Genomic DNA, 24120 nt, shown 5'->3' on the forward strand with positions numbered 1-24120 from the left:
GCGCTACAGACAACTAGCTCCATCTGGAGGATTCATTTAGAACTCCTCTTTCAGTTCCGTTTTTGTTTTTTTGTTGTCTGCGTGCGGAGGCGCCGCCGCAAGTGAAATTTGAACCGAAGGTAGTTTCGAGTTCGGCGAGAATGGCATCCTGTCCGCGCCGCCGCGCGCCGCGACAACTGACTCCTGTTCCAAGCACTTTCGCCGCTTCTGCTGCTGATTTTTGTGATCCAAGCAGCAGTGATAGCTCAAGCAACGATGCGGGATTGTCAGATTTTAGCTCTGATGAAGACGCTCCAGCTCAAGTGCCCCGAACGTCAACAGGTGCTCGCAGGTAGGTTTCGTTTTTGACTTCACGCTGTAATTACACATAAACGTGGTTCAGATTTGACGAATGCAGTTTTATTTTTGTGTTTAGGGTCTCAACAACCTACGGCGGGGATATTTTGCCAAGTACACGGCGCCGTATCGAGTTTTCGCCCACGAGACAGCCCGGTGCCCATGTCGGAGCAGTACGGCGGAGCGATGCGCGTCGATTCTCAAGAGCGCTGGATTTTTTCCTCTTGTTTTTTACTACAGAGGTGATCAAGACTTTGTGTGAGAACACAAATAAATATGCCTGGATGCATATTTTGGACCGTCCGACATACTCTCGACGTGACGGCTCTTGGGAGGAAGTCACTCCACTGGAGATGCTCAGACTTATTGGGATAATCATCTACATGGGAGTTGTTGAAGTGCCACGACTGCACTTATACTGGCGTTCAACAGGAATATTCAGTAATCTTCTCCCGCGAAATATTATGCCATGGGACCGTTTTTTCGCGTTGCTGTCATTCCTAAGTGTAGGGGACCCGGAGGACTTGGCAGCTGCAGCATCTGTTGGAAAGACTTGGAGGGTGTCCTGGCTTCTGGATCACATAAATCAAGAATCTGCAAATTTGTTTCAACCACAGCGCGACCTCGCCGTTGACGAACGTATGGTGAAATCGAAGGCTCGATCAGGTATAAGGCAATACATCCGAGACAAGGTGACGAAATTTGGATATAAACTCTGGGTGCTGGCAGATTCAAGAACTGGATACACCCTTCAATTTTCGGTGTATACTGGCAAGCGTGAGGCACCAGGACCACATGGCTTAGCCTTTGACGTCGTGACCAAGCTTTGTACGAAGTACCTTGATCAAGGCTACAGAGTTTATATGGACAACTTCTACACTTCCAAAAAACTTTTTGAACACCTCCTCGAGCACAAAACTTTTGCATGCGGAACAACACGCAAAGATCGTCGCTGTTTTCCAGTTGAATTGAAAGACTCATCATGGGAAAAAAGCGCAGAGCGTGGAGATGTCAGATGGATTCGTGACGGCAACATCCTTTACATGCAGTGGAAAGACCGGCGTGCTGTAAACTTGATGAGCACGATCCACACAGCAAATGAGCATGTGCCTGCCAAGAGAAGAGAGAAAAGGGGGCGCCAATGGGCTCTGAGAGTCATCCGAAAGCCACTCCTTGTCCACGAATACAATGCCGGGATGTTGGGCGTGGACAAATCAGACCAAATAATTGCCACATACAACGTCCTCAGAAAATGCGTACGTTGGTGGAAGACGCTCTTTTTTCACTGTGTGGATATCGCGTGCGTGAACAGTTTCATACTGTTCCAGCAGCACCGAAAAGAGAACCCAGCAGTTGGAGAACTTTCTCGAAGCACCTATTATGACCAGCTTGCATTTAGGGAAGAACTGATTGAGCAAATATTTGGCTATGATGAAGTCGCAGAAGGTCATGCTCCTTTCTCACCCCCCTTCTCGCCCTTGGACCCCATTCGGCACCAACCAAAAAGAATGAAGAAGAGGAGAAATTGCAAAATATGCTATCAAAAAACAAAGACACAGAACAGAACAAACGTCATGTGCTCCACTTGTGAAATATACCTTTGTTTCTTGCCCTCACGAGACTGCTTCACCGAGTGGCACAGCCGTCAGGGCTGCTAGATTGATGGGCCCCGATAAATGCAATACGTGGTGTATAGGATTGATATATATTGGAAGCATAGCTAAGGGGCCTAGTAACAGTTTGTATATTTCAGAATTCTCAAAATAATTTTCTGGCTAAGCACAGTCACTGATTTCTCTTTGTTTATACTTTCATGTGCACATTCTTTAGTTTATTTGACAAATAAAATGTGAACAATTCTAAATCTCACAGCACAGTCCTTGTTTATATAGAAAGCCACACCAATAAGCTACGATTTGCTGCATAGCAATGTTAAATGCGTTTCGTTGTTCAAGAGAAAAAAAAAATTTTCTGGAAGCACTCTAAATTAGCCACTTTTCTGCCGTAACGAAAGAGTTAAAGTATGTCGCCTCACGAATCATCTGCCACAAGAATTTTCGCAGGCGACGCTATCTGTTGCTATCTCAGAAGCCGTGCGCAGCAGACGTGGTTACACGCAACTGTCGTGTGTAGACCGGCAGTTCCAAAATGAAATTTTTGTCTTTTTGAGATTGCACACAAATACTTTTCCTTTCCTCAAGATTAGCAATAATAGTATTACTAAGAATGTTCTCGCGATAACAAAATCAGCCAACAGCTCTTGGTGGGCATCGCTGCTTGGGATGACGCTGCATTCCATTGCAGAGGCGAAAGTAACTAATTTTTCACCGTTTTTGAAACAAGATTGTAAATTCCCTGCTGCATGCAGTGCAATAATATTTGCCTCACATGTTCACAGGAACCTCCTCTGCAGATGTTTCCTTACTATCTTCAATAAGTGTTCCAGGGCCCCTTTAATTACTAGCGCAATGCAGATAAATGAATACTAATTGTGTGTTATATTAGTAAGCTTGTACTTAAGAAACGCAATATATAAAGAGAATGGAATATCCAAAATTTGTGGAGCTCTGAAAATTCACCCAAATATTTTTTCCCGCTGATTTGCTCCAGGTTGGCGCAGAGCATTTATTTTTGCTTGATTTGACCGCTGTATCATCCTCAATTTATTTAGCCTTCACCATAACCACCATGAACATGCCATGAATATTTTTTCTCAAAACAGTATTTTTGGTGGTGTCACAGTTTTGGAGTGATAATATGTTAATTTCCTATTGCAATAATCTAGAATCGTAATTAGGGTGTCAAATAGGAGATTGCTGACACCATCTCTGCTGCCTTCCCTCCCTTCCACATTCAAGCTTTGGAAACGCGTCTCAGGTTTAACAGGGCTATTAGCTGGAGCGCGGCCATCTTGGTTACGTCAAGTGAGCTGTGCGGGAAAGCCTGCTTAGATAATTTTACATATCCCTTATTGAAGAGTTAAGTAGGCCTCTAATATGAACAAAGGTATTGCAGAAAAATTTCAAAAAAGTAAACATATTTCCTGGGTGTTACTCGGGGTCTTACCTTAAGTTTGCCATGCTCTAACTTGATATAAAATTGGCTTAGAACACTACTCTTGCTGTTTTGCTCTTTGCTGGTTCCAGGTGTTTCTGAGTGTCAATCTTTATTACACACTATATAGTGTAGTAATAGCTCACCTACAAAGAAGTTAAGCAAAAAACTGAATTTTCTTAATTTCTAAAGAGTTATTTACTCTGCAAGAAAACTGAATGTATACCTCAAATTAGTAAACTGAAATGCATAAGCTCAGTAAGTTTCATCTAACTCTACCAAGAAAAGAAAAGAAAAAAAAAATGAAGTGCTGGTTCCACACATTAACAGAAACCATGTTCATGAGTGTGGCACCCCAAGTCAAGTCCAAGCTCACAGCTACAGAACTTTTTGAAGAGTGAACTTCAGGAACACCAATGGCCGCTCTAGGCATAGGGACACTACTGCAAGTCACAATTTAAGTGTAAATTGAAACCAAAATAATGTCTGTTCAGGTCACATATGGCAACAAGCAGAAGTCTATTTTCAAAACAAGTGCGTATTTAATTATTTACGTTGCATTAATTCATTTATGAACTATTAACAACTAGGAAATCTGCCACCAAATAACAGAAAAAAGTAGTGAAACCTTCTTACAATGAACACCACATTAACAAACTATGGAGATTAATAAACTTTTCAAAAATCCCACGCCACTGCCTTAGTTTCAATCCCTGCAATATAAAGTTTCAATATAAAGATATTTCAGTGCAACAAACTTCAGAATGCCAAACTTTTCTGAATAACAATCGTTATTCAATTCTTAGATTCCACTGTATCACAGTAATTTAGGCGGTAGGCCAGCAGATGACAAAGCACAGAAAGTGGAATCCTTGCAACTAGCTCGAGGCCTGGTGCATGGGCTCAGAAAACCCGAGAGCGCATGACGAAAAAAAAAGTGAAAATCACCGGAAGGGGACTTCTTTTTTTTTTTCTTACAGAGGCAACAACGAATCAGGCTTTGCAAGTTCATGCTGTGCCCAGACAACAAAAGCTGTGCTCATGCTGTGCCCAGCAACAAAAGCACGTATACCATATGCGTATGTTCCTCACGATGATTTATTAGCACTCCCTTCAAAAGAGAGCGGTGACAAAGTCACTCAGCCTGCTTGAGCTAATTAAGTAATCTATGGATATTAATCAGTCTAGCATTTTGTCCATGTCTCCATAATCATTTCTCTCTTCCTTAAAACTTCTACCTTGTATAGTTACCTATGCCTGTAACGGATTTCGCCCTCTTAATTTCTTCCTCAATTTTTTTCCTCACCAATCCTTCTGCCCTTTCTGCACGCCTCTTCTTTCACACACTACATAGCCTGCCCTTTCTGGACGGTGTCATTTACACATGCTTGTGCTTTGGATATACAGTTGAGCACATCTACAACGAAATGACCTGTATACTGAAGGAATATTTTTCTGCCAGTTCTTTTGCGAGCGGTGCAGTGCGCGATCTTTACAACAAAGTGATCCGCACAACGGATGAGTTTAGATGCCCCAAGCACTTAATCATAAAGGCGTTTGTAGTTTGGGTGTCATGGTGCTTCTTTGTGGGTGTTTTTGTCAGCGTCTCTTTTGCTTGTGCTACCATTACTACAGTGCAGTCTACTTATAGCAACACCACATAAAGTTGAACCCACTTACAACGATCCCAGGTGTGACAACCTATTGGTTATAACGGCCAAATTTCAGCGCATTTATGATTTTCCGACCCTCCCTATGAAAACTACTTCCAGATTTAACAAACGCTTTTTAAGTCGCCGTACTGCTACAATGAACACTTCAAACCCAGTCACGGTAAAGAAAGGACACACACAAAGTGCCAAGGCACGGAAGCGCGACCAAACTGGGCGCACACCAGCGCGCGCCTTCCTCCAGTCCAACCGCAACGATAATATAGCCTTCAAAATGAGCGAGCAACCGGCTCACGTAGACTTCGGAAGCCACGAAGAAGGTCACGCGTTTTCAAGGCACGCCTCCAGAGTGGAAACGTGCCACGTGTTGCATAAACAGCATGGCATGGGGCATGCGCTGATGCGTGCGCCAGTGCGAAATCGGATGCCACGATGGCATCACTCATTTATGAACAATTCTCCGTGCGACACCATGCGCATTACGCCTGTTTCAACGATTTGGAACGACCATCTATGGTATTTTCGCCAGGGGAACAACGGCCGCTCAAGCATTCCTGTCGTCACAGCCCAAGTCGGCGAGAATGCTGCACTGCACGCTTCCGCCACACAAGGTTGCAAAGGGTCGGCGGTTACTACACCATTATCAGGACATAACAGCTTGGTGGCGCTTCATTTACGCATTGCGAATTGCTGATAACGGTTTGCGGTGACGCTTCACCTTTTGAATACTGTATTTTTTTTTTTTCCCGCCCATAGCGACATAGATAATGCAATTTTACGGCTGACGTACAGTCGTGATGCTAAGACCAAGGTGTCCGAGACTTTCGCAGAATGGCAGCATGCCGCAGTAGTTTCTGAAGTTTGCACTTCCTGCCAAATAAAACGCTTTGCTCTCATGTGCAGAATACAGTCACATCCCACTGGTAGTAAAATATATCACAAGCTCTCGAATAAAAAATGCCGGCTGCACTTGCAGTTTCGAAATGACAGGTAATCGAAACAGCACATCGTTCTTTAGATGGACGTTTCTAACGAAAGTTTCCAGCTAGGTGCAGGAACACACCGAAAACAAAAATGACACTGAAAACTTTATTTTCGGACTAAGGTGCTGCCAAATTGTAGCTGCTAACGCCAGCTTCAGTGCGGTTAATTTTTGAGCGTGTTTAAGGGCAGGTCCGTATATAACGAACTACTGACATAACCATTTTACGCAGAACTATTGAGCTTGTTATAAATGGGTTCGACCTTGCCACTTGTACAACAGAAAATGTCACTCCATGTTCTGGTGGCCATCTTGGTAACTGAGCAGGTATTTCGCTTTGCTGGCTTGTTTCTGACTGTATCTTTTACATAACAGAAAGGAGGCAATACAAGATGCAGGGAAAGTATACTTAATTGGATCTTTTTGCTTGAGCACAGGACCTGTAATATCGTTAAATAGCCCCTCACCAGTCCACATAGCAAATCTTGGCTATACACCATTTTTCAAATTATTGCATTAATAGCAGATACAGAAATATCCAAAGTGCCACAAACCCATTATATGAGAAGGGGAGCATCGCCACCAACATAAACACTCTTTCCACTTGCCCCGTCTAGCCTCCACAAGTGAAATTCCTTCCCTGCGTTCTCTCATGCTGGAGCCGGAGGATTGTGTAACAAATACCTCATGGCCCCACCTTATTTTTTTTCTTTCTCTCTTTCTCTTTCATTTTTGTGGAGTGGCGCACTTCCGGTGACAGTCTCACGTGCGAACTGTTGCGCTTGTTTAGTTTCGCGCAGCGGACGATTTTGCGCGCTCTGCATGAACACCTGATTAGTGGTATAAGTCAGTGCCATAATCACGAGCACAGAGGCGGGAGTGAGATGGTGAAAGAGCATGACTGCGGTGCTGGAACATGGTAAAAAATTAGTTTTGTTCTCTGCATATGCGACTGCACTACATGGAAACAAACAGACGAAACGGAAGTACAGCTAAACCTCCATATAACAAAGTTGGTAAAATAGGCAATTTGCTTCGTTTTATCAAAATTTTGTTGTATTGAAGTTCAACTTTTTATGCAAATAAGTACAGTCGCCGATAGATTATTCTTGCAAGGAAAGGGGCCGCAAAATTTTCCGAATTATCGGGCAATAGAATAAAGCAAACTTGAACGAGAAAACAATTCATTTTAATATATTTGGAAGTCGGTAGAAAATGATACTGTTTCACACCACGTACGTGGACGATATCTTCGCATCGGCGGTACAAATTAAGCAAAGCCAGCCACGCTTTCACGTGCACTCCGCCCCCGTGGCTGATAGCGTCGCCCGCACTGGGACGATGCTATCAGGAAATGTGCCAGCAGCAGGGAGCGAATGCTTCGTCTGCCTCTCGCTCCAACTGGTTACCGAAACTCGAGATTACACAACCTCTAATACTAAACATGCGGGAAGACAGCTTACAAGGTGCCAAGTCCTCTCGGCACGCTCATTCTTTGCACATGCGGCAGATTACCTCTAACGCAGGGTGCGCGGCTGCGTATGCGCTCAACCACGCTTACAGCCATGCGCAGCCACGGCCGAGACATGCGCCACCCCCCCCCCCCCCCCCCTCCTCGCCCGCGCTTGATCAAGTTACCATGAGCTTAGTCCCCTCACCCTCTTTGCCTTTGCTTGAGTGGGAAGGTGGCACTCATGAAGCCACCATCTTTCTTGTCTCACCCTCCCACACTTTCACTAGCACCTAAAGCACACAGTGCGAGGGGCACAATAGGATCTTATCACACTTGGACTTTATACGGAACATGATACGGCTCCACTTCGGAGGTCACTCTTCTCGCAGTGTGCAATTTGAGAGGTGCACGTTCAAGCAGCCACTTGCAGCCATTTGAACACAGTTTCGAGTAATTGTCTTGACATTCCATTGCGGCGGCAGTGAGATTTTGTTATATTGAAATCGCATACACACTTCATTATAATGAGGTTCTAAATACATGGTGTTCTATGGACCAGACGTTATGAGAAGTTAAATACTTCGTTTTACTGAGGATTTCGTTATATTGAAGTTCGTTATATCGAGGTTTAATTGTACATACATCTCTCTTGCTATGGCAAGAAGTAAAACAAGAACACACAGACATTCAGTTTGTATGTTTTGATATATTTTTTAACTTTAATTCGTCTATTTAAGCAACAGATTAAACAAATAACTGATAGTGCCTTGAATAATTCTTAGTCAAATGTCACTATGAGTGATGTCGGAGCACTACCATGTACATGGGCGCACTTGCACAACTGACATCGACCCTCCAGCTGGGAACGCGGCGCCCGTGAGGAGAAGGGCAAACGGCGTTTGATGTTAAATTTAAGCTCTTTCCGCAGGGCATAGAGATGTAATATTTAGCAGACATGATCATTAGCGCACATTGCATGCACTGCGCTTGTCAGTTCAAAATTGCCAGACCTGGCGAGGGGCCCTTTCAAGCTCAATGTCATATGACCTTGGTACCAACAATGCTTACCATTCTCCATTGCTCGTTTGACACCAACAGCCTATATAAATGCTTGTGCACTTCATTCTATGGAAAGCAAAACATTTTTTCTTTTGTCATTTGCAAAATTCATGCATCCAGCATCTGATTTCCCAGCGCCTGATCATAGTTGTGTTGAGGAAGCATCATTCCTCTGTGATTGCAGTGGCACAGAGCGAAGACTAAAATGGGAAGTGGTGTAGTAGATGACACACGAATTCGTAATCCACCTATTATGGCAGTACAAACATTCTCTGTCAGCTTGGAATTGCTGACAGGAATGCAATATTTGTGAACTTTTTTTTTTTACAAACTATATTTGGTGTATGTTATCAATGTAAATAAAAGAGTGCTGACTATGTTCACATACGCTCATGAAATAACTAATGAAGTCACACTCAATGATTACACACATGAAAATTCAGGAGTAATAACTGCTTGAGTGCCTCACCTGGACAACAGAGTGTGTGGCAGCTGAATGTTTTCAATTATAGTCTTGTTAGTGTTCCACTGAGATTCTACTGGGTTTGCAGCAGCCAGAACTGATGTTCGTGCATTCAGCTGACATATGATTCCAGCCTTGGCAATGGACAAGGTTTGTTGTTCCTGTGAGTAAAGAGAATAAAATCTGCAATCTCTCCTATTGCTTGAAAGTATGACAAAGAAATAACAAACTGTGAAACTCACCATTACTTCATGGAGAATTGACCTTGTTGAGTCACTCATCTTGTCAAACTCGTCAATGCAACAAATTCCATTGTCACTCAACACCAAGGCACCCCTAAAGCAAGTAACATACAATTTTAAGGCATATACCAAAATTTCCTGAGCTCTACTAGAAACATTCTCAGTAGTTCAGAAAAAAAAAATGTATGTGTATACTTTATAGAGAATACTTCAGCACTCACTAATTTTAGACCCATTTATCACTGCCGTATACCAGTTATTTCACATATTTGATCCAAGCTTAAAGAAGTGGTGCACCTCAGACGTGAGACCAACGGCATACTGTTGAGTTTATTCTGACTACTGAACCAAACACTAGGGTCAGTTGAGATTCAAGGATTTAAAGAAAGAGAGAAACGCACCAGTTTCTAATTGAAAATAATAAATAGTTAATGCCATCTAGAAAAGTCAGTATCGCAGCTGCTACTAGCCGCGCCAGTAGCCAACTGAAGTACATGAGCAACGTTGCCATTTTGACTTGTGTCGTATCAGCATATGGCGTGCCATTATCATAATGGCCCCAAACAGGTGATGCCACTATAGTGCCGCTTTCAAAGAAAAAGTTGTGCTAGCTGCAGAGGCATTGTCAAACATTCAAGCCGGATGGCACTTTAGCATCAATGAGAAAAACGTCCATCGTTGGAGGGGGCGACGGGAGACACTTTTTTGCGGGTGCCGCAACAAGATGACACCGATAAGGAAGATAGCGACAACACTACCAGTAATGATGACATAGAGTGAGCTTGGCATGTTCCTACTGAATAAAATGCTGTTCTCATTTTGTGAGCATCAATTTCTTGTTTGGCCTACATTCGAGGTGGTTTCTTTTTTTCGGACATTCGGGGGTTGGCTTAGAATCGGGGCTGGCCTAGATTCGAGTAAATATGGTAATGTGAAACGCTTCCCATAAATTGTGGTGCGAATGATTTACTGTAACTGTTTCAGGGACTCTTTAAATCCAAGGTTACTTCAGGCACTCTACTACTCTATAGTTGATATTTTAGAGATTCAAGCAGTTGGTACGATATGCAGTTGGTACGATTTCTCTAGAGCTCTTGGTTTATTAATTTGTGGTCCAAGTTAGCTGGGATGAGACACCCAGTATATAGCGTGTCTGAGCTAACATTAGCCAAGCTGTTCAGAAAAGAGATTACAAAAAAAAAAAAAAAAAAAAAAAAAAAAAAAAAAAACAGAAGAAACAAAGAACCGCAAAGGCTACACCAGAGCAGGGTGGTGCACAACGCTCTACCTACTGAACGTGACACTGTGGTGCGAAGTTCAAATTTGATTTTGGATCTTGGGGGTACTCACTCGTGCTCTTGGGACAAGGGAACAACACAGTAGTGCAAACAATCACAAGGGCATTTATTGCACTTTTCATGCAATAATGCCTGCTAGCTGAATTGCTATCCACGATGGGCACGTGACAAATTGAGGAAGTCCGACTCGCCACGACTGGATATTGAGCGAATATGTTTGCCCCATGCGGGACACCAGTGCCTGGTCGTTCACATGTACAGTCATGTGAACGGTGGCATGTTCGAACGATCATGCTTGTCTACTCTGGTGTCCTGCTCCTAGGCCTCGAGAGATGGCCTCGCAGAGACATGGATTGGCGCATGCGCAGAACGTACACACCGCTAGCCAACCCCGAGCCAAAGAGGAACAGCATTCTTCCTCTTGCGCCCACGTAACCATGCCGTTAGGTGGCGTTAGTAGTGCAATATTCGTGCCATCTCTCGTACTAGTCTGAAACCACACCGACCACCGTTGTAGAGCCATGCGGCAAAGCCAGATTACAGGTGCCATGCAGGGAAAACAACAATGCTCATATAGATGCCACTATACTTCTGATTTTGGCACCTACAGCACGCCAAACTCGGAGGCTATCCCTCAGCTTATGGATGAGTTCATGGTACCTCATCCCTTTGCTGTGCTACAGTGTACTAGATAGCTATGCACAGTTATCCTTGCACCAAGTGACATGAGTAGCAGATTTCCTTTCGCACCCCTTTCCTTATCTCTACAATTACCCAATTTCTGAGCCGAACAAATTTTATTTTCATGTTCGCTTCTGCAAGTACGTTGGCAGATCGCACATCGGCTAAGCAGTGGACTCGTGTTGAAAGGATTCCTAACAAAAGCTTAGACCATGACGGCGACAGACCTCGAGGGTGTGCAAGTCGGGAAGCAGACAACCTGTTGATCAGATGTTGGCACTCGGGCCTTGCGGCATGTCACGAACAGATACCACTCAGAGCACGCTTTTGTCCTCAGTGAGCCACAACGAGTTCAGCAAGTGTGCTCGTCGCAGCCCTCTGCGGCAGCCACAGTATCTACGCTACACTGCTGGCGCCGCTACATGCAACTGCAGTGGCTAACTGTGTGCACAACAAGGCTGGAGTGAACACTTCCACTCACATGCTCCAGTCTAGCTGTGCTATTTGGTGCGGACCAGCATTGTTCTGTGCCAGCTTGACAGATGTATCAAAATTGCACATTAATATTGCACATTTTGCAATAGCTCAGAACAAAGCGAAGTCTGCTAAGGCATCTAGCCAGCAGCAACAAGGAGTGAGCACACACTGGCAAGCATCTGATTTTAGGTTCCCCATGGTTCGAGGCTAGCTTAGTGTTTAAAACTAAACAAAATTAGCAAGACTCGACGGCTACAACATTGATATGCCGTGTGGCTAAAGTTTCATTCCTACACGGCCAAGCGTTGGCGGCCATAGTTGTTTATAGTATGATAGTTGTACTTCCAGAAGTATGCAATTCCTATCGAAATTCTGAACACAGATTTTCACATACTTCAGCTTGTTTATTAAACTGCATCAATAAATATACACAGTAACAATAGGAAGAAGCGCACTGATCCAGACACCCTTCTTGATTGATGTCATCTATTGGCCAATAGCAGCCGTATACTATAGGAATGTGCTGTATAACAAAATATAACAGCCGGAAGAGAGTGAGAAGGCTTCTGTTGGCACTCACTTATACTTGCATTCACTTACACGTGTTGACAATCACTCACTCGCATTTACATTTGTTCCCATTCACATTCACTAGCATCCACTCACACTGATACTCTCAACTGCTCCTCACTGGTACACAAACACACTCACCAACAGTCACTCATGCTGATACATCCATTCAAACTCACCGTGACTAGGTTTAAATGCGTAAGCATTTCTACGGTTACCCAATGAGAAAACAGTCCGTCCGTCCTTCCTTCACGTAAGACTATCGCTTTCAAGAGAGAGCCAGCCAGTTGAGGAAGAAGACGATGACGAACGCGCGAGCAGTGGCACGAAAATTTAAGGGTGGGAATAACCTAAATTTGGGGGTGGGCCAAGTTGAAATCTGAAGGTGGGCCGACTAATTATTGAAGGTGAGCAGTTCCGCAGTTTTGCCCAATAGGCGAAGCATCAATTGCGATAGCAAATTAGAAGACAGCCATATGAAGTAAGGATAGTACTTCTGTCGGCCATATCAACTTGTAAACATTCGCTAGCTAACTAAATTAATAAGCATGGTGTCAGCACGCACAGCAAACATGAACACATCCCACTCTATGACAGCGGACACTCGCTGTCAAAACACTGGCGTGAGGAAACACAGCAGCAGCATCAAGCAAAGTTACATTCATGCTGTCTATCGCTTCAACGCAAAGCAAGCACCGAGGACACACAGCACACACAAAGCTACAAGCAGCCGACGTACCTATACTCCGTTCCATACATAGCAATCAATACTGTAGAGGCTAGAGAGACTTCTTGCAGCTGCTTCGTTCGCACTTGAATATAGTTCTATGTTTTTTTATCACAATTGCACACAACTGTCGTTTATATAGGCTCAGTATTGAACGAAACAAGTTTTCACCCTTACAAACAAACACATTGTGGTATAAGGCTGGTAATGCGTTGTTTTAGATCATTTTTATTTTTGTTAACCTTTTGGGGTTTTTTATTTGCAACCCATCACGAGGGGCCTGACGTGCATGCTCGCATGAGCGAACGCTGTTCGTGCAGCGAAGCATAGACAGAACCCATGGAGTGATAACTCTTCTTGACTGAACTTCTTGTGCAGCTTCCACAGCGTTGACTGCTATGTATGGAACGGAGTATAGACTCTACCCCCAACACAGATTGCTCTCAAGATGCGGCCGCGTGCAGCCACCAAATGTGCAGTTGCAGCTGGACAGAACGCTTCCCCTCTGCCCCTTCCCCCGGCACCTCGTAATGTTGGGTACCTCACGGGCGAAAGAAGACTGTGCATTTCCTCTTCGCATTCACCCCTTTCGCACGGGCGAGATTGAGCCGCAATTTTTGGCTCCCCTTGCATGATTTCACTCGCACATACAGCATAGAGTGCGCGGTAATGTTTTTATCGCCTTTGGACTTTATACGAAATCTCACAGCAACGCTGACACCCCCGCCGACGACGACAGCAGAATCGTGCTTGGAATGTCCATATAAAGTCAAACCTCGATATATAGAACTATTGTGTATATCGAACACTTTCTATGCCACCTGGAAACTTGCATGTATTTTTTATTTTTTATTTCAAATGGGGTCGGACGTAAAATGGATCGAATTCCGCCACCCCAGACCACGTGCGCTCTGTTGACAAGGGGCGAGCTTTCCCGCTACACTGTCGAAGATGGTGGTGAGATGAGCGTTCCCGACTGCTGCACACTACAGCTGCACACATCGATTGCGCTGAGGGTGCCATTTGAACGTAGCGGCGTATGCAAGTGGCTTCTTGGCTAGTTCAACAACGCCAACTACACATTGGATTTGCCGCACTGACTCCTCCTCGGTGCTGTGCTTCGTGAGGAATGGTGGTTTGCTTCCACAAAGACGTAGCAGCCAAACGAAGACACTGCAGAGGTTGATTTCGCAAGCACTGATGTTGCCCCACTCCCAACTTCAACTGAGCCTGTAGATGCTTTGGCCCTGCTAAGCCACTACTGCGGCACAATTGAAGGCACCGGTCTATCGCTTGTGGATCGTTTAGACTATGCTGAGGATGCCATGGTTAAGCACATGGCTACTAATAAGAAGCAGGCTACACTGCTGCAGTAGTTTCAGCCAAAGAAATAAATACTTTGTGTAAAGCTTCAAGCGAGTATTTACTGCACTACGATTATTTCATTGATTGATTTGTACAAGTTCCTTATGCATTTTTTACGTGATTTTATATATCGAATTCTGGCTATATCGAACTATTTTGCGATCATTGCACTGTTCGTTATATCAAGGTTCGACTGTAATTGCTATCGCAATAAGAGCGTTCGAAAAAAAAAAAAAAAGAGGTGCCTTTGTGCTCACTTGCAACCTCCATGCACTGCACCAGACTGCAAAATTTGGCTGAGATGTTCACAGCAGCGTATGCTATTCACGGACTGTTTTTTCACCAAGCCCTAGGGGTGGTTCAGGACTCATTTAAACTAGGCTTTCTACACAGCCCGATATTTTTTTGTAGTTGGGCTTCAAGCGCAAGCTATTGCTTATCATTTTTTACCACAGCGAATTCCCATTGTTACAACAATGGTCTGACGTCTTGATGCCAAGGCTTTGATGCCAGGGCCATCGTTTCTTTTAGCAATGAACATGTGGCCTTCATTCTTTAGAAACACTACTTTTTCTATTTCACAGACTTTCTTCCGATTCCTGGAAAATTAACTATGCAAGGAAGGGCCATGAAAACAATTTCATTTATTCTTCCTGAGCATGCTCCATAACATTTCCAATCTAACGTATGACCAAAAATGAAAAATTATTATTTTGCATAATTGAACTGTTAATTACCTAAAGACCCATATATAAAAAAAATGCTCCGATGTAGCTCAGGATGACAACACACAATATGCAGTAGGTCTCAGTCGCCTAAGATAAACCATAATTTTTTTCAAGCTTTGTTCAAGTTATGCAAAACACCTAGAATAGTCAACCCTCACAACAAACTAATGGATATAATAAAGTAAATTCCCATTTAAATATTTGAATTCCCATACAAACCCTTGTATTTAAGATCTCATTTTAACAAAGCAAAATTTTAGTCTGAATGGATACAACAAACCTTTATTCAAGTTAGAAAGAAAAATAATCATTTCACTCTGATAAGGCTGAATATTGCAGAACATGACATTGCTAGCAACTTGTCTCATGCAGCAGTTTGAAACTTCCAGTAACTGTTGGTTACCCAGCGAAGCGTCAACACAGCACTATCTTCAAGAAAAGAAATGTAGCACGCCTCCAATTCTGGTAATCGGAAAGATGAAACTACTCAAGTTGACACTACCCAGGCTGAAAAATGTTTTTCAACAGGGGGCGCTACCGATACACTGACTAACCCCTAGCACCACCAAGACAGATGGGGCAGTCATTGGGGTCATGACCAAGGTCATGACCCCAATGAATTATGAATTAGGGGAAACCTAGTTGACCTTTCAAGTTCGATTTATGCAGTGAGGGCCAATTTCAGGATCAAGACAACTAAAGTTCTGGCTCCCATAAATGCACGAGCACTGGCTGGGGCCCTCTGTCGTGATCGAATTAACGAATAAATCTAATTAGCCACAGTGGAATAAACAAAAGACTACTGCATTGCATTTGCAAAAGACCAAAAATGAACACGTGTGGTTCACACCACTTGGCAAAACAAGAAGATAGGCATACGTTTGCAAGACCAGCTGCTTAGTCTCTGGGTCCTTGGTAACATATGCAGTCAGACCTACAGCACTGGAGCCCTTTCCAGAAGTGTACTGGCCACGTGGCACCAAGTGGTACACATACTGCAACAGCTGCGACTTGCTTGTTCCTGGGTCACCGCAAAGGAGGATGTTTATCTCAGACCTGCACAAAAGATAAGCACACAATGGAAACCTCATCATGAACAATACACTTTCTAAAGAGAACCATCTGTCAGATATGTCAAAAACAATTTCTCATTTACTGCTATAAAACCACATGGACATGCAGAAACAGAACAGGATAAAAGCATCGTGCCCAAAACCTGCCACCAGATTGTGGCTATTATCTGCAAATGCACCATACTAAAGGACAAGTAGAAAGCCTGGTAGGCTACAGCAATGCTGCAAGCTGTTATAAAGCTCTCATGAAAAGCTTACAAGAGCAATGACACAAAAATTTGGACATCTTTTTTAAAATTAAATTATGGGGTTATACGTGCCAAAACCACTTTCTGATTATGAGGCACGCCGTAGTGGAGGACTCCGGAAATTTAGACCACCTGGGGTTCTTTAACGTGCACCTAAATCTGCACGGGTGTTTTCGCATTTGGCCCCCATCGAAATAGGGCTGCCGTGGCCGGGATTCGATCCCGCGACCTCGTGCTCAGCAGCCCAACACCATAGCCACTGAGCAACCACGGCGGGTGACCTCATCTAATTTGTTGCAGTAATTAGCAAATGACTAAGTTATCACAATACAAAAGCTTGTTTGCTACAGAGCACAACGGTTAATCATTTAGAGCCTTGTTTATAGTGACTAGCGCAAGTTTTGATTTCAGAGAGCAATGGCAGGGAAAGTAGGTTTGCAAACACAGCTGGTCATGTGATCGCACAAAACTGTGACACAAACGTTGGCACACGAGACTAGTTATTGCTAGTTGTTTTTCTCTATTTAGATACACATGTGCTGCATAATGTCCTCGCCATCCTTGTCGTTGTCCACATTTCATCGTTCAGTGGCAAAGAATTTCTGCTCATGGGAATGGCCACCATACTAGATGAGGCCGGTCACTTTTAGGCATAAGCACCTTCAAATTAACCGTGTTTCACATGTGGCAAACCTGCTGGAATGCCTGCTTTGCTTTTAGTAGCTAATAGACGACGACCAAGGTCCATGCTAGCGCCGTCTTCGCAACAGCTGGCTTTTCCACAAGGCAAATTCGAATTTTTTTTCTTAAAAACCAGGCAAGTAATACCTCTGACACAAAGGTACCCTTAACCACAGTTAAGTATGATTACAGTTCGTGGATTTAACTGTAGTTTCAGCAACGTCGAGTTACTGTTGGCCACATGGACTTGGTTAGAAAAAGGAACATGATGACGTGGCAATAGCATTGGCAAATTTTTGCTACAAATTTAGCGACTTCTAAAAAAATAACATATTTAAGTTCTAAATTTGGGCAACAATTATTTATCTGTTCCAACAAATAATACCGTAAAAGAGTACGTAAATTGCCTGCTAACCACTATTTTTAACTCTGGCTTGGTGAAGTCAGTAGGACATCCAAGACAATCCATTGTTTGTTATTGAGTCGATCGGCGGTTTTGCTATTTTTTGAGGTCGATTTGTCCGAGTTTTTTGTGCCGCTGGGTTTTCTCAAATGCCTAATAGTGCACACGTGCACCTGGTCAGTTAATGCGCACGAGGCTCAAGACATCGGACGATGCTGCTACATTCACAACTGCTATGGTGTCCGCCATCCTGTCTGGTTCTCTGTTTGCGAAGAGAAACCAAGGCTGCAAAGCTTGATTTGTGATAACCATGGTTAGATAACTAAATACGGTTATGTCAGCCATATAGCGAGCAGTAATCACGGTCAGGAGCAACTGTAGTTAGCTTAACCACACGGCTGTCCTTGTGACAGGGGTATAAGAGTGTCATGTGTTATTATAATGAACCAGCCAAACAATATAATGCAATCTTTATGCAAATTTTCAGTAAGGGAAAGCACAGGTAAGCGCAAAATTATATTTTTCTGTGCTCGAAATGAGTTAAACAAATGCGGCTGCTCATCAGCAGGGCCCACTACTTGTGGTCAGTGGCGTGCACAAACTCAGTCCACTTCTGTTGCTGAAGGCAATCCCGAGGAAACCTATGCATCAATACCCAGCTCTCAATGCATTTTGCAGAAGTCAACGACACATTATGCACCCGACACTGCTGTACTAGCGTTTTCTGCATGTTCAGTGAAGCATGGTCAACACAGATAGTGTGGGAAATCTCAACTCAACGGGCACAACAAAAACTGTTGCAACAACATAGGGAGCATCCCATTATGACTAACAACCGAGGAAGACTTGGATTGTGGCAATGAAGGGTTAGGTCATGGGAAAGGCAAGAGCACATACAAGGAGCACGGTAGCCAACACAAACTTTTGATGTAGCGCTATTGTTATTATGCTCTGGGCTGTTACAAACCCACATCTTTGATGTCAATGCCGCAAGGTTCTGCGCTTTACGGTTTTCTGCATGCACATACTTTAAAAACTGATCTTAAATAGTTTTTAGGACACATTCACCGTTTATATTTTGCAGATGTGTGTCTCCACAGAAATCGATCTCATAAGCGATCTGACTTCAGAATTTTGTGTCAGTACTCCTTAAGTGCCTCCCTTTGCACATAGTTCATCATACTACAGTGCAGACCACTGATAACGTAACCGCTTTTAGTGCGGCACCAGTTATAGTGTGGGTTTTTCGACCACAGGTATACCTCCCATAGAACTCAATGTATAGGCAGACCGTTTATTGCGTAGGCGCGCTATACAGAATACCAGTTATAGCGCGGTTCCTCTAAGCACGCGACCATGAAATCGACGCATGGAGCACGGCCTTTTCTCGGAGGCGTTGAGCACGGCCCGCAAGGCCACACGGTTCCCAGGCGCACAAACGCGGAGAAGGGGGAGCGTGGGCGCGCGCGTGGGGACCAGCAGCAAAAAGCGAAACAGAAAGGAGGAGAAGGGCAGGAGACTCTAGAGGAAGGAGGGCGAGTGTTTGCCTCACTATAGCAGCATCCAATCAAGGTGCGCGCTGTACAGAGTGCGATAGCGGCAACAGCGCACTCCTTTTTTTTTTTTGCATTTGGTGTGTTCATGTCATGACCTCGTCGTGTCGTAGTTGTCCTGTGCACGTGTGTTGTCGGGCTTTCGTCACCATGGCGTCAGCGGCGTCTTCAAGCGGTGTGAGAAAGAGGCATGCCTTATCGCTGGAGACGAAGGAATGCGTTATAAGGGACATAGAAAGTGGGCTGAAAAAGGCGGCGGTGGCGGCCAAGTACGGCATTTCCGACACAACCATGTAGACCATATACAAGAACAATGAGAAATTGTGGCAACAACTGCAGCAAGATTCGTCTTCCCTGTCACGGAAGAGAATAAGTATGTCGAAGTACGAAGACTGGTACCATGAAGTTAGGGCTCGGAGCATACTAGTGAGTGGCCCCATGCTCCAACAAAAAGCCAAGTCTCCTGGTGCTCTTTTAGGCCACGATGACTTCAACCCACTTAATGGATGGATCCAGCGATTCAAGGATCGCCATGGCATCAGCTGCAAAGTGGTGTGCGGTGAAAGCGGTTTTGTCAACGACGAGTCCATCGAAGTCTGGCTTTGCTTAAATTTGGAAACCATGCTGTCCACGTATACGGACAGAGACGTATACCATGCCTACGAAGCTGGCGTATTTTATAACCTTCTGCCCAACCGCACTCTTGCGCTGAGAGGCGAAGCCTGCTCTGGCTGCAAGGCCTCAAAAGAGCACATAACTGTTGTTCTGCACTAACATGGATGGAAGCGACAAGTGCCGCCTGTTTGTCATTGGAAAATCAGCGAGGCCATGTCGCTTTAAAAAGCGAGAGTGCCTGCCAGTGACGTGGATGACGTGGATGACGTGGATGATGCAAGACATGTTCACAAGCTGGCTTTGCAAGTTCGATGAAGACTTGGTGGCAGAGAAGTGACAAGTCGTGCTCATTCTCGACAATTGCACAGCCCACAACATCAAGCCAAAGTTGACTGCAGACAAGTTAAAGTTTCTGCCTGCGAACACGTCTGCAAAATGTCAGCCGCTCGACCAGGGTGTCATCGCAACCGTAAAGGCACTTTACAAAAAACGCATCTGCGAAAGAGTTTTGCTGAGCATGCAGCAGCATCAGCCTCTTAAAGTGAATTTAAGGGGTGCGAATGATATGGTTGCCACTTTGTGGTGGCAGGTAAAAGTCACTACAATAAGCAAGTGCTTCAACAAAGCAGGCTTTGCGCGCAATGCAGAGGCTCTTGACGTTGATGAGCCGAGAAACAATGTTGCCGATGAGACGGTCAACACCGACGACGTGTGGTCCGCCCGTTGAAAGCAAGTTTGTTTCTGCCACAGACATCTTCCAAGAATATGTCGATGCCGATGAGTCGGAGCTTCCTGTCTGCGAGGAAGCAAGCACGGATGATGCGATCGTCGCAGCGGTGCGCAGTAGCGCAGAGCTGGCAACCAAAGACTAGTCGGACGATGATGTCGACCCGATGCCAGACCCAGATGTCTCATGCAAGGACGCTTTGGAATACCTAAACAATGTGAAGAAGTACTGCGCAAAGAACAGTTTTGAGTGAGAAAGCGCTTCAGTGCTTAAGCCTTGTAGAGAATGAAATTGTTCGAAGCGCTCTTAAAAAAAACCTCCAGACGAAAATAACAGCGTTCTTCCGCTGATGCTGCACTTGTCGGGAGAACTTGGTTTCTGTGCTGTGTTGCGATTGTGTTGTACATGTGTGTGAGTGAAATATGTAATAAATTGTGTTTGAAAGGTGGGTGGTCCGTTTGGCATAGGCAAAAGCCGAAAGAGCGTGCTTTGGTTATAACGCGGTACTGCTTATCACACGGATTTTTACAACTCCCGCAACTTACGTTATAAGCGGTCTACACTGTAAAAAGTGCATGGAATAAAATTAATAAGGAACCATTTTCACCAAAATACTAGAGGTGCATTTATGTCTATTTTGACAAACATGACGAGAAAGCAAGGACAAGTTGGCATGAGGCGGTTACGTAATTTGTGCACACTCCTAGTGACACTGCTCTGCCATATTTAGGGAGAAAAAATGCCTGTTTAAATGACATTTATAGATCATGTCAGGGTAATGGCAATTCTTATGTTCCCGAGAGCTTCCTGTCAGGCGTCTGATAGTAGAATTTACCTGCAAATTAAAAAACCATTTTAAATAGCCAATAAATCTCAGAAACGAAACCGAAATCTGGCCGAGCAGTCGAGCGAACCTCTTCGTGTGATGTAACTTGGGCTACACCAGCGCAGAGAAAGACAAAGATTAGATGCTCAGCTGATTTGCGACAGCGCCGAACTACTGGCACAATACCTTTGGGTGAACCAAGTTTTTGGAGCTGTCGAACAGTGACAGCTGCAAGTCCAACGAATTCAATAGCTACAAATCGCTGTTCACTTTCAACCCACCACCATGAGAGCCAGCGCCCAGCACAGCACACTGCATTGCAACATGAAGACCAAAGGTAGCCCTAACCACTGATTTGATATGTACTGCTTGCAAATATTTTAGGTGTTTTACCCCTTCTCAAAAAAGTGTTTTCCATACTCACTATAAGATGTCTTGTAGCACTGCTTTCCCCATTTGTATGTCTATTTATAGAGTGCACAATTTTTCCTAAAGAGCAATGCTGACAGTCCAAGCAACAATCAGTGCATGCATTTATATCGGCAGGTACAGCGACCACTCATCTATAATGTAACCGCTTATATTGCAGGACTGGATAAACTGCGGTCTTTCCTGACTCACATTTACCTTACCCTAAAACTCAAGGTATATGCATACTGCTTACAGTGCAGCCACAACACATGAAATACCAGTTACAATGCAGTTGCCAGAAAATTTGGCAGAGAAGCGAGCCAGCGAGTACACTTCTCAATGAGGCATGCCGGCTGAGGGGAGATGAAGGCAATAAAGGGTGGAGGAGACGTGAAGCGAGCCAACGAACAAGTAACAGATGGGGAGAGAAAAGAAAACAAAAAGAAAGAAGCAGGAGCACCGGGCTGGCTTAGCGGGTTCGCAGAGGATACCTATGCGATGAAGAAGCCTTCTGCTCCGGTCACCTGTCATTCATGCACGGTCCACACCAAACACATGCTCATGGTAGTGTTTTGGTTCTTCTGTTTGTGTGTGGAAAGCAAATACAGTCGGCGAGTGATTTTTTTCAGACACAGTCAGGGTCACAAAAATATCTATTATAAGGCAGGCTGGAGTAGCAAATTTCGACAGTAAATTCAATTCGTTGTTGTTTTTTTTACCTCGAATGCCGTGGAAGAATCAGTTGGGGCCACAAGTGCGTTTTGCGCTCGTCTGTTACAATGCAGGTCATCACGAAACGTAGTTATCATGCTTGCGATTTTGACTCCACGATGCTGTCGGTATAAACTATGTTCTGCAAATTCATGAGTTTGGAACTGTCTACACGTGAGCATTCGCTGTTCCTAACAGAATGCGTGCATACAAGCTTTTGCTATACACACTCACAATAATTACCAGGTAATCAACCATGAACTCCGCTTCATGCGCGCTGCCGTAAGTACAGCCTGTGCGCCTCATATCGTGCCAGATCACTGGGTATTCATCTATGGGTACAATATATATCAAAAGCTAGATTTTTGTGACATCATGCCACCCGAATCTTTTGCAACACGTACACGTCGTACACGCAACACGTCGCACACATCTCTCGGCTTAAGCCATACTATGCCCTTACCGACGACTCCACTGTCTGAAGCACCGGGACTGTGCTTTTTCTGCCGGGGGTCGTGTTACGGTGGAAAAGCGGACAAGGTCGTTGATGGTAAAGACGACGAAGTGGCAACAGCCTCTCGGGATTCTCGGCTGCTGTTTATATATGCTTTGTAAATACATCTTGTAAATAGTTTTATACCCGTGACAAAATGTATAAATACACCCACGTACGTAGGGACATCTCATTATGGAAGCACTGGCAAAGGTGAGTGACAGCCATCGAGAACAGCAACGTACTGATGTTCATAATGGGCCGTGTCGCCGCTTCTTTCTTTTTGTGTGCGCATTGTACGAGGTAAAAAATGGTTGATTTCAAATCTGTATGGTCAAAACTGAACTATAATAGCCGTTTTCTTCATCCTAATGGCTAAAGCTTCAGGTCTGTCCGTAGGTAGCAGACGCACGGACTCGGCGATTGTGATAGGCCTAACCACAGCTAAATGAGATTGACATCAGCTCAAACTGTATGCGCAGCTGGCAAAAGCTGAAGTTCCTGCAGCCAGAAATGCAACCTCACTTGCCACCCATCGCTTGCCCACCTTTATTGTGACAGTATCTTTGCATGCCAAACCCTATTTATCGCTCACAATCGTCAATTCCGCAACTCTGTCGTCTGCTATTCATGGTGCCATTCAGCATGCTCGGCATATACCACTTGATGGAACATGGTTATAACGGCGTGTTTTCAGGACAGGACACAGAAAGAATGCACACACGACAGACGCATTCTTTCTGTGTCCTGGCCTCAAAATACGCCGTTATAACCATGCTCCATTGAGCCAGCGACATTTCCAAATTCTTTGAGTTTTCCAGGTTTACCCTGTGTGCCTTTGCAAAACTCCCTGAGTGACACAGAACTTTGTTTTATGTCAAGAAGGCCGGAAACCATGTCGCCCAATGCCGTCACTCTCTAGTAAGCATGTTAAAAAATAAAAAACGACTTAATCCAGTTTGAATAGTAAGTAGTGTTTATTTTATTTAAAAAGAAAACAGAAGCAAGGGATTAGTAAAGTGCACAGCGAATAAAATATCCTCGGAAAAAGTGGTAAAGCCCATTTTCAAATACAAATAAAAAGAGATGCAGAAAAAAGCAAATATTTTTGAATATGAGCTATTTCTATCAACTGCTAGAAAGCTCATTGGTATGAGGCCCAAACAATCTCACAAGTAAGATTCTGGCACAACATTGGAAAAGTCAACCTCAACCGTCCTGACATACTCTCAGCCTGCGCACAACGCCTCAGTGTTGCGTTTCACTGCTTTAAA

General features: G+C 44.3%; 2 protein-coding genes across 4 annotated transcripts in view; one reads left to right on the top strand and one right to left on the bottom strand.

Annotated features, from left to right (window-relative positions):
• The window catches only part of dpa (disc proliferation abnormal), a 153170-nt gene that overhangs the window by 34620 nt on the left and 94430 nt on the right, over positions 1-24120 (bottom strand). For all 3 annotated transcript variants that reach the window (XM_050193597.3, XM_055061905.2, XM_050193599.3), the window contains 3 exons: positions 15985-16161; positions 9260-9353; positions 9024-9178 (listed from right to left, as the gene is read on the bottom strand). In XM_050193597.3, coding sequence (XP_050049554.2) covers positions 9024-9178; positions 9260-9353; positions 15985-16161 — 426 coding nt within the window. The remainder of the gene's footprint in view (positions 1-9023; positions 9179-9259; positions 9354-15984; positions 16162-24120) is intronic.
• On the top strand, positions 190-2283 carry LOC140216238 (piggyBac transposable element-derived protein 4-like). Its single transcript, XM_072286638.1, has one exon. It carries the CDS (start codon positions 621-623, stop codon positions 1992-1994), a length of 1374 nt encoding a protein of 457 aa, XP_072142739.1. The 5' UTR covers positions 190-620; the 3' UTR covers positions 1995-2283.

Source organism: Dermacentor andersoni, chromosome 1 (genome assembly GCF_023375885.2).
Source record: "Dermacentor andersoni chromosome 1, qqDerAnde1_hic_scaffold, whole genome shotgun sequence".
NCBI classification, from domain to species: Eukaryota; Metazoa; Arthropoda; class Arachnida; order Ixodida; family Ixodidae; genus Dermacentor; species Dermacentor andersoni.

Coding starts and splice junctions, on each gene's coding strand:
- LOC140216238 (XM_072286638.1), top strand. CDS start 621: ATGCATATTTTGGACCGTCCGACATACTCTCGACGTGACGGCTCTTGG.